Here is an 11,979-nt window from a genome sequence, read left to right on the forward strand (position 1 = left end):
TTTCCGGAATTACTACCAGATGATGATCTGAATGCTGATTTGAGTTCTGTTTTTTTGGTTAGGTTGCCACATCTATCATTGACATTCCCACCAAATTTTATCACCATAGCTTGACATTTGTAAAAGTTACGCCGTCTCGAGTACATCTACCTCTGCACGTATTTTCGATTTTTTACAGTTTTAAAAATGGAGTTGAATTTGCAATAACAAGTTTGTATTAAATTTTGTGTTAAAAATGGATTCAATGGTGTGAAAACCTTGGAAATGTTGGGAAACTGTTTCGGCAGTGATACTCTAAAGAAAACAGCCGTTTATGAGTGGCATGAATGCTTCAAAAGTGGTCGTGAATCCGTCGAGGATGACGAACGTAGTGGCAGGCCGTCGAAAACCGATGAAAACATCAATAAAGTGAGAGAAATGTTGATCAATAACCGCAAATTAACTATCAGAGAGCTGGCAGAGGACTTAAACATTTCTTATGGATCAATTTAGGACATTGTATTAATGGTTTAGGTTTACGCCGTGTTGCTGCAAAGTTGGTCCTGAAGGAACTAAATTTCATGCAAAAAAGGGATCGCGTTGTTATCGCCAAAAACAATGATTTCCAAGGCTGAATCAGACCCAACATTCATCAAACGCATCATTACTGGAGACGTGGGTTTATGAGTACGACATGCAATCCAGACATCAGGCGAGTGAATGGAAAGCTTCAAAGCCAAGACCAAAAAAATCACGTTTTCAATCGAAAAAGAAAGCGATGCTCACGGTTTTCATGGATTACAAGGGTATTGTACATTATGAATTTTTGCCAGAAGATCAGACAGTTAATAAGGAGTATTATTTGGGCGTTATGAGATGTTTGCGTGAAGCAGTTCGCCAAACAAGAAAGGATTTGTGGGCAAATAACTCGTGGATTTTGCATCATGATAACGCACCGTCGCACAGTGCCATCATTATCCGTGAATTTTTGACCAAGAATGAAACGAATACTATCCAACAGCCATTGAATTCACCTGATATGGCTCCCTGCGATTTTTTTCTGTTCGAGTCAAAAAACCATTACGGGGAACGCATTTTAACAGCCGAAAGGAGGTAATGGAAAAATCGATGATGGCTCTGATGGCTATACTAACAATAGAGTTCCAGAAATGTTTCGAGAGCTGGATCAAGCGCTGGCATAAGTGCGTTGCAGTCGATGGGGAGTACTTTGAAGGGGACAATATTACTTTTGATGAATAAAACTTGTATTTTGAATTTTCTGAATGAATTCCGGGAACTTTTTGATCAAGGTATTCCCGGTTACATGGACGACATGTTAGACTCATTAAATACGGCGTTCGAAAGGCGTGCGCAATACATTCGAGGAAATCGCGCTCTCATAGGTCACTTTCACTGTGACGTTTTCAATCAAAATATATATACAAAAATAAATTTTTAATTAACGGAATGGAAGTTAGAATGAAATTCATTCGAAAGATTCATTTTACTTTATGGAGAGTAAAACGATATCAAAAATACTTTCGAATGCTAGTTTATTCGTAAGAAGAACAAAAATGAGCCCGAGTATGCTATTCACACATGCTAGAATGCTGAGTAAAACTACCACCAAGAAACTATCTCCTTACGAGAGACGAAGTTACATTCACGGCGGCATAGTGAGGAAACCGATAGCAATACTCGGACAGCTGTCGAAGTGAATAACAGTCGGTTTTGTGGATAACAAGGCGTTTAACGGCGATAGAAAATTGAACCCGTTTAATTTCAAAAATTACTTTTCTTAATAAATAATATTCTTTAATAAATAAATTTCTTTTCGCTATACGCCAATGACGTGCAAATTCCCAGTAAGTCGTTACAGCCAAATTTTTTGAAAGACGAGCCGCTCTACGTTGAAGCTTATCACACATTATTCTCGGGAACTGGCACTTTCTGAATGAGGGTAATTCTATAAGTAGAAATGATTATGCCAACGGTTACACTCTTTTCGCTTTCGATTTTATTCCAGATCTATTCCCTAATTGCTCAGGTCATTGGAATCTCGTGAAACACGGAAGCTTACGATTAGATAGAAGTGAGATTCGAATAAGCTCTTTCCATGACTATTAATTGCATCGTCTATGCCGAGTTTGATAACGTTTTAGAAATCGACTCCTTGCAAGTCATTATCGATTTTTCCGGTTAGCCCTATGACTGCCGCGAGAAAATTATTTTCATCCACTACATATTTTTTTCTCATCTAATTACACGCAAGAAAAAGCTTTAATCTTGCTCACGACACCGGCGCCGAAGTTTCATGATGTAAAAAAGAGTAGCGAAAATTCGAATATCATACTGAATAGTCAAGTCATCGATATATAAGGTTTTAGCAATGTCGAAGAAAACTTTATTCCGAAAGCAGTTCTTGCGATTAATACGCCGATTACTTGATTATGATGCCTTATCCATTTGGCGATTTATCCGAGAGAGACGAGAAAACAACTGGCTTACACGAAATTATCACGGAATCGAATGGTTCGACGGAAACGTCAATCTTAAATACTTTACGATACTGCGAGACATTACACGCCGCGCTTGCTACATTTATAGCAGAGGACAAGAAAAAAGGATAGGAAAAGAAAAGACACTTTATCTGAGTAATCTACTTTCCAGAAACGTATATAATCTGAAAGGAATTTCTCTGGCTTTCAAAAATCTATCAGATTCAAAAAACGTGCTGCACGCATCACGGATTTCGAACTAACATTGAATCACATTGCGCCTTACACAACGCTTACAAATTGAAACATTGGTTAACTATACGAAATAGCAGCAATTCGAGCTACGATATTCCATCAGAAAATTGGAGTAAAAACGACGTCGAAGGCAAATAAACAAATAGCAGAAATTTTTCAATTCAGTTTAAAAATCGAAAACACGATGTATTTCGCAACATCGAAGCTTGGAGGAAAAATCATGACAGAAAAGTCGGAGCAAAGCGAGGACGAACGAGCGACAAGCGAGGAGAAAAAAGATCTTTTAAAATTCGTCCCATCGTCAGATAAAGATAAAGCTAACATTAGTATTTCGCAAACGTCAAATTTTAGAACTCTATAACGCAAACTCTCTCCATGCACTCTGACGATGAGAAATGAATTCACTGTTCTAAATGCATTACACCAATTCAGTATCCGACATGTAGGGGGTCTATCTTGCCGATTGATGTGGACGAGGTCGACTGCTATTGTTGCTAACACAAACGATCATGATCTACCTGGCCAGCACTGGATCGCCTTCTATATCAATAAACAGGAACAGGTATAGCAATATTTCGATAGCTACGGCTTGCCACCTTTGGACTCAAGATTCCTCTTACTACTTCGCCGAAACTCCACCACGTATCGCTGGAATACAACGACGTTGCAAGGAATACTTTCTCAACTTGCGGGCAATATTGCTGTGTATTTTAATATTTTATGTGTAATGGTTATAATCTTAGCCAGTTACTTAGTCTATTTACCTCTGATTGTAAACGCAATGACCGATTGATTATACAGTTATTTCATCAATTTTTTCTTCGTTGTAAACATAAAAAAATAATTTCTCATGCTATATGCCGTCATGTTCAATCGTCTACTCTTTTAAAAAATAAAATATGAAACAAATATTTTATGTAATATCACTTTTTTCTTTTTAAAATAAACATTTTTGATCATGTAAATTTCGTCTGTTTCTTACATCTAACCTCGTCCCCTTTTATATTAATCACCTTTTCTCACATATTCTTAGATTTAGATAATATTCATATAAAAACAATTCAATATAAAAACAAAATATAGAAAAAATTTTTCTTTTTAAATAATGTTCGTATTAACGCACCGATTACGCGTGCTGGCGCGAACTTGTTCATTCCTGTTTTACTTCCTCTTTCTCTCTAATGATAGCAAGAGTCCTGAAAATACTTGTAAAAGTCCTCGTCATAAATAATAAGAAAAAAATCCTTTTACTAAAACATCAGTACGCCGAAGACATTGAGCCGCTGCAGCAAAAAATGATCTACAGAACAAAAACTGCTATTCATATCCGCTGTCCTTCCCCTCTCCCCCCCATAACGAAAAAATGTCTCGTTCCCGATTTTCCTTAGTGCTATGGTATTCATCCTTGCCGTCACCTACTCTTCTGCAGTCATCGCGTGGCACTATGGACAGAGGCCAATCATGGCCAATGGTCAATCATCGTGTGGGCAGCTATGGACTGGGCCAATCAAAACGTATCATTTAATTACCTCGTTACTCATACCTTCGCGTCATTGACTAATCAGAGGGCGTCATTTTTCAGACAGGCCACGTTCCCGGCGCCGAAGGTGGAGTGATAGGAATTTGTTTTAACGGCCCATGGCTGTCCATATACTACTCATATAAGTTATTTATATATAAGAGTCACTAAGACATTTTTATAAAATCTTGCAAGAGAAAAGGGTATATGTTTGCATTTATTTCTCTTTCTTTAACCTTTATATAACTTTCTTTAATTTTTAAAATGACTGTTCATACATATTTACGACTACATTGACTAGGTATTTGTTACAAAAATAAATGTAAAAATATAGAAAATGGATGTACAGTACTGTTCTACAACAATTCTTCATCTAAGGTTCATTTCATAATTATATTGCTGAAATATATTATAACATTTATGATACCTAAATTAGTCTGATTCAAATATAAGCGGGAATTGACAAAATCTAGCGAGTCAATAAAAACTAGCTATCGTATGGTAATTTTTATTACAGAGTCCCTTATTATAAAATTATTGAATTTTTCCTAAATTAATTCTCTAATATTTGAGACTTTACAGAAAATAAAACATTAGCATTAAGAAAGATAGAAAAACTTTTAATTTAAAAAAGTTAATAAATTAAAGTTTAAAAGTAACTAAATTAAATTAAAAATTAATGCATTTAAAATTAACTAAGTTAAATTAAAATTATTAACTTTTTAACTGGTTTTTTAACTGTTAATATTGAAACAACCTAACTTCTGTCTCATAGAATAGCTCGTCGAGAAAATTAATCGGGCAGGGAAGAGGTTCGTTGCGGAGAGAGAAGGCGCTTATATAGAGTATCTCAGATCACCCGTCACCTCTTTTTATCTCCGCAGGATAAAATCCGATCAAAAAATATGACCAAAGTTATGTACTGTAACTTTTAATCTTCATACCTCGAAATTTACTTAATCAAAAGATACTTTATTATAGTTTAAAAGATACTTTATTATTTTTGGTAAACTTTTGACATCAGCTATTAGATTCTAGAATAAAAAGTAGAATGTTTCATTTAAAAAAATCGATGTGATCTTGATTTGACCTTGGCATAACTCAAAGTCAAAGCGATGATCAACAAACAGATCTTTTTATACCCCACAACTTTGATTTGAACATATTTTTGATTGATCTTATTCTGCGGAGAAAATTGGACAGGTGGTCTGAGATCCTGTATCCCAGGTGTATAAGCTTAAATCCGCTGTTTTTAAGTTAGAAAAACATATTTTTTTTTTCCCTAGGAAGCAAAAACAAATTTATTCAAGGTACTTGCCCTCGCTAACTATACATTTTTCCCATCTTTCGAGCAATTTGTGTATACCACGCCAAAAAAATTCCTCATCTTTCGAGACAAACCACTCATCAAGCCATTTTCGGACATCTTCGTAAGAATCGAAGTGCCGCTCAGCGAGCGCATGGCCCATCGACGAAAACAGGTGATAATCAGAAGGTGCCAGGTTTGGTGAGTAAGCGGGATGGGATAGAAGGGACTTCCCAGTTGAGTGTCTCCAAGTAATTTTGGACCATTGTTGACGTGTGCGATGGTGCATTGTCGTGGAGGAAAATCAGCTTGTTATGTCTTTTCCGATAATACGGCCTTTTTTCACGCAGAGTACGGTGCAATTTGATCAGTTGTTGGTGGTAGCGGTGAGCATTAATAGTTCCACCAGGTTTTAACAGCTCGTAGTATATGACATCCTCCTGATCCCACCAAATGCACAGCATCATCTTCCGAAGCGATTTGGTCTTGAGGAAGATGTTGATGGTTGGGCGAGATCAACCCAAGATTTCTTGCGTTTAGGATTCTGAAAATAGATCCACTTTTCATCGCCTGTCACAATACGATGCAGGAACGACTTTCTTTTTTGTCTGGCAAGCAGAATTTAGCATGTGTTTTGGCGTCGCTCCATCTGCCTATCATTCAGTTCATGCGGCATCCATTTTCCGATCTTTTGAACCTTCCCCATGGCATGTAGCCGCATGGAAATAGCTGCTTGAGAAATACCCAATTGCTCGGCAAACATTTTTTGCGATATCGTCCTCGTCCAAAAGAGCCTGCAATTGACAGTCTTCAACCTTCCTGGGCCGATTTTTACGCTTCTTGTCACTCAGGTCAAAATTGTCGTCATTGAACCAATCTCTGCACGTTGTTTCCGATAAAGCATTGTCACCATAGGCCTCCACAAGCATTCGATGCGATTCGGCAGCCGATTTCTTCAAATTGAAACAGAAAAGCAAAGCTTCCCGCATATGCTTTTTTTTAGCAAAAAACTAGACATGATTACGAAAGAAAAAATGTGTGTTGTTATATGAAATTGCTGATGATGTGCACTGGTTAATGTTGACAGATGTCAAACACATAAAAAAAAGTGTGTTGTGTAGCTACCCAGGGTAGCTTTGTACGCTCACTAATGCCACCTATGAGCAAACAGCGGATTTAAACTTATACACCCCCTATAATTCCATATTATTTAAAAGAATCAAAAGAAAAGAGCTCCACTCTCGAAAATTCTGAATTAGGAAGTGTTGGAATGGAAGAAAATAGTAACAAAAACGAAACCTCTCCCATTATTCCTAACGAAACATACAAATACATATTGTAATTATAAATCAAGGGAGAATATACCATCTTCAAAAATCTTTGCGTCTGTACAAAATCAGTCCCAAGAAATGATAGATAAATTTACGCCTAAACACAAGAAAAAATAAAACAGGAATCTCAAAACAAAGTCCGATAAACGTGGAAGATATTCTGCACGAGTGCTTAGCAATAAGGGAAATTAAAAATAATCAACTTGACGAAATTAAAATTTTATTACGATGGAAACATTTGAACATCTTAGAGAGAGAAATCATAATAAAACTTGTAACTAAAAGTCAAAACAGACTTCATATCCTCGGAAAAAAGTTAACCGCAACTAACGTGTTACAACACCAGATACCGACAACGAATGATCAATGATATTAATACTCGGCAGTACAGATTCCCACAAATACATAAGGAAGAGATAAATAAATAAATAGAGGAACTCCTAGAAGGAGGCATTATAAAACCCTCTCTATCATCGTATAACACACCTATTTGGATCGTACCGAAAACAGAAGATGCAAAGGGAAAATGTTGGAGAATGGGTCTGGAGCTTTAAATGATAAAACTATCATTTAAAGCTCCAGACTCATGTTTATCCGCCTAATCCCTTTCTAATATCAACGATATTTTAAATCAATTAGGTGGGGCGAAATACTTCTCAGTATGCGATTTAATCCTCCGAGTTATACATATAAAAAAAAGTGTGTTATGTGTCCAGGGTAGCTTTGTACGCTCACTAATGTCACCTATGAGCAACTAACAGCGGATTTAAGCTTATACACCTGGCTTATATAACGCTTATATAACGAATGCAATTATGTAGCAAAATGAAATACAAACACTCTTTATTCTATGCAGTATGATACTAACATGTAATTTAGAATACAATAAAATAAAATATAATAAAATAGTTATAGCGCTGCACGCGGGTGTTATCGCTATTATGAAATAGGTGTCTAATATGAGATAGCGGTGTTTCTGTTAAACTAATAAACGCTATCTATTGATTCTATTATGAATTTATTGTTCTTGGATAGAAAACTGTTTAATGGAAAATTTATTATTAGATTATGCCTGTGTAGTTTCATTGTAAAAAAATATTAGAAATTCTTCAAGTTTTATTGAGATAAATCTTTAAACTTTGTTTATTATTTAATAAGTAAATAATAATTCTTGGCAATAATAATTCTTTATGTAGTGATAGAATAAGATCATACTAATAGAAAAATATGGGGGTTAAATGGGGGTTGCTTAATTACAGAGGGATTGTAAAATCGTAAGACGTGGAAATCGTAATATGAGATATACAGAGTATTTTTAATGTAAAGTAAGCTATCCTGTGTATAGTCAATCATTGCTAAAGTAAAAATTTTGTATAATAATATTGTATAATAATATTGTACAATATTATATAATAACAAATAAAAGAATAAACGAAAATAATGAAATGAACATCGAGTACCTGTTTCTGCTTTGTTCCAACTACCTGAAGACGAATTCTGAATACAATGCTTATTTTGCGCGCACATTGGCTGTGTCTCTTTGTATTTTAGAAACATTATATAAAGTTTTTTAATTGCAATATGGTGTACTAAATGTATACGTAACGTTATCTTAAAGTTTATTAAATTCCCTTCAAAATACCCTATTTTTTTAAATTCTATCCATAGACTTCTAGCATTTATCAAAAATGAACTCGGTATCCCATAATAGGGATCTTTCTTATAATCCTGAACAATATTCAAGAAGTTCTAGTCGGTCGGACCTTGAATAATGCTAATGCCGGCGGTACTGTAACTTTCGAGCCTTATAACTCAAAAAGTACTTTATGAAAAATAACTTTATTGCAGTGTTTTGAAAAACTTTTGACAATTATTAGATTCTAGAATCAAAAATAGTGTATATTGTATCATTTAAAAAATCTATGTGATCTTGACCTGACCTTGACAGTATTATCCAAGGTCAGACTGACTAGATCAATAAATATATCATTTAAAACCTTACAACTTTTATAGGAAACATCTCTTTCGAAGTGCTTAGTTTTCGAGATATTTCACCGGTCCGGGACTTTTTACTCACTCTGTAGTGTATACAAATTCACATTGAATTATTAAAAATCCAGTTTTGATTGTTATGGACCTTTATTTTCTATTTCATAAAAATTCAAATTATAATACAATATAAAACGTAGAATTTACAATGCATATGTTTATATCTCATATTTTAAAACAGCAACTATATATTTTTAATTAATAATAATCTTCAATAATGATAAAAAAGAGAGTTGAATGCTTTTCTTTAACATTCCTGAAAACTTATTATTGATAGAATATTAAGATTAATGTGTAAATAAGAACAATAAAAGTTATAATAAAATAATACAATTTACAATAATATACAATTTATATTAAGGATCAGCGACACATGGAATTGTTAGATATTGCGCAAATTGATATTCTGCGCGTGTAGTGCAAACAACTTCATGTTTGTATACGTTTGTATACTTCATGTTGTATCTTAAACGTCTTGTAGATCTGTGAAGACTGCAACATTTTTGGATTAGACATTATACTATAAAATAATTGTTACTTTATAGCGTATTGATAATTTACATTTAAATAAAGTCCTAGTCAATTTCGCATGGCATTGAAATCTATTTCTTCTAAGCCGTTATCGCAACATGTATTTATAAATTCCTTCAGATGTAGTGAACGTCTTTCTAATTTCAGCTCAGTAAATTACTTTATTATTATCGACAATATGTCCGCAAAGGAGGACATGCTTAGCTATAATTATTATGAGAAAAGGAATATGTGTCTACTTTATATACACTGTCACATAGAAAAGAATAATATATGGATAAGAGAAAGGGATATTAATTGTTTGAAGAAATATTAATTATTTAAGCTTTAATAATTTTCAAATATCGACAGAAATGCTTTATTCTTCTAGAAAAACATAATGCATTAACAGAAATATGAAACAGAGGTAAAGTACATTTATTAGAAATTACATATGTTTTCCAATATATAGTCTGAAGATAATTCATCTATACCCACACAGTATATAATTGCAGTAATATCACAACTTTTAATGCAATATCACAAAAATATTACTGATATATAATATTGCAAAATATTATAATATAATATTGCAGTAATTTTATTGAGATATTTGTACAATTTGATGTGATATATTACAATGTAATATTATTACACTGGTATATTAGAGTGCATTATTCAAATATTACAATGTGGGAAAGGGGATATGTTCACTGTAATATTATCATACTGTTCAAATATTATAGTGTTCTGTATAGTTATGAGTAGTACGCGGTACTGCCGAATTGGAGGCAGCGGGATATAATTTTTCTTAAGTAAGTATCAGATACAGAATAGTAAAAGGTGCAGCATTATAAGATCTGTTATCTGTGGTTTTTGGATAATTTTATCTGAAATGATTTTTTTCTTTAAATGAATTCCTTAAAAGGATTCAGTGATGAATATTAGGCGATTGTTTTCGACATACTGCCAATACAAAAATGTATAGATACTATACTTTTCAATACTGATATATATTGCAACAGGCTAAATTTTTTGACAGTGCAATTTTTAGTTCTATGTATAAATTGAGTTAGGGATACATGATATTCTTGGATTGCAATTGAAAAGCTCGCTATCAGCGTTATTGTGTCTTTTCTTTTATTATTCTTTATTGTTCATTAGATCTAATTTTTCTATTCTTCATTTAGATTCTAAATAAAGAATAGAATAGTACAGGAGCGCTAATAATATACTCATTGAACATAATAATAACATAATAATAACAACTCCTTTGAAAGTTAATATTACTATAATATTACTATAATTTGCAAAAATATTTCTACTATGGATTTTCGCGGACATTAATATTGCATAGTAACATTTATACAATATTATTACTGATATATTATCATGTAATATACAACAATTTTGTAATATTACCGCAATGTTATATTGTAATATTACATGCTGTGTGAATAAGACAATAAGTATATTAAAAAATTGTACTAATAAATTTTTTTTTCTTATTCTGATATAATTTAACTTGGAAGGTAATATTCTTAATTTATTATTTTTAATGGACATGCTGGATCTTAGGCTGGTATTCATAGTCAGTTCTTATTTTAAAACCATCTTATGTAATGTCTTAAGTAAGATGTTAATATAGCCTGATTGGTTCATAAGAATAATATATCTTAAGACAGTCTTGAATAGAAAACCTGACTATTGGCCTTAGATGTAAAATATATATACTTATATATATAATATGTAATCCTTTAAATTGCACGCTGAAATGATTTTTCGATTTTGAGACACAAACTCGACTGAACTACAATAGTAACATCACAAACTAAATTGACTAGCAATTTAATAATTTTATGCTTTGAGAATATCTTAGATATCATAGAAATCTTAGTGCTGAATAATATATTAAAATCTGGAAATATATAATCTTATTGCGAAAAATACCTCAGCCGAGGATCGAATTTGAATTTCTTACATTCCGTACAAGCATTCTCATCATTAGATCACTTTAGCGCGCAATTTAAAAGATACATATATAGCATATAAATTCATCGAATTAAGCATTTAAAATCAAGTAATCATTAAAAGTATTTGGCCGTTAAAAGTGTTCCTTACTTATTGTGTAATAACATTTACGATCTTTAGAAATTTTTATTTAATATTGCATATTATTATAAATTAAATCTTTATGTGGCTATAATTAGTAAATAATAATTTTATATAATGCATGGACACAATAAAACTGCATATATGCGAAAGAAATAAAATGGATGATTTAAAACCTTAATGTCTTTTTACTTTATAGAACTATTTCTATTCGTTATAAAAAGCAATATTGAGTTAATGGACTTTCAAAGTCTGAATCCTTTCAATGTTCGGTTAAATCTGCTTTCGGGCAATCTGTACCGATGACTGACAATTCGTCATTTCCGTATTTTGGAAGATATATAGCGCTATCGTATGGCTATTTGTCATCGTATGGCTATTTGCATATAATTAAAATTTTTTATAATATATATATGTATA

General features: G+C 32.9%; 1 protein-coding gene across 1 annotated transcript in view; it reads left to right on the forward strand.

Annotated features, from left to right (window-relative positions):
- The first annotated feature begins 264 nt into the window (after positions 1-264).
- The window catches only part of LOC108686163 (histone-lysine N-methyltransferase SETMAR-like), a 42,520-nt gene continuing 30,805 nt past the window's right edge, over positions 265-11,979 (forward strand). The window contains exons 1-3 of the mRNA XM_018191301.1: positions 265-408; positions 450-535; positions 610-1,041. Coding sequence (XP_018046790.1) covers positions 265-408; positions 450-535; positions 610-1,041 — 662 coding nt within the window. The remainder of the gene's footprint in view (positions 409-449; positions 536-609; positions 1,042-11,979) is intronic.

Source organism: Atta colombica, unplaced genomic scaffold (genome assembly GCF_001594045.1).
Source record: "Atta colombica isolate Treedump-2 unplaced genomic scaffold, Acol1.0 scaffold165, whole genome shotgun sequence".
In the NCBI taxonomy this organism is placed as follows: domain Eukaryota; kingdom Metazoa; phylum Arthropoda; class Insecta; order Hymenoptera; family Formicidae; genus Atta; species Atta colombica.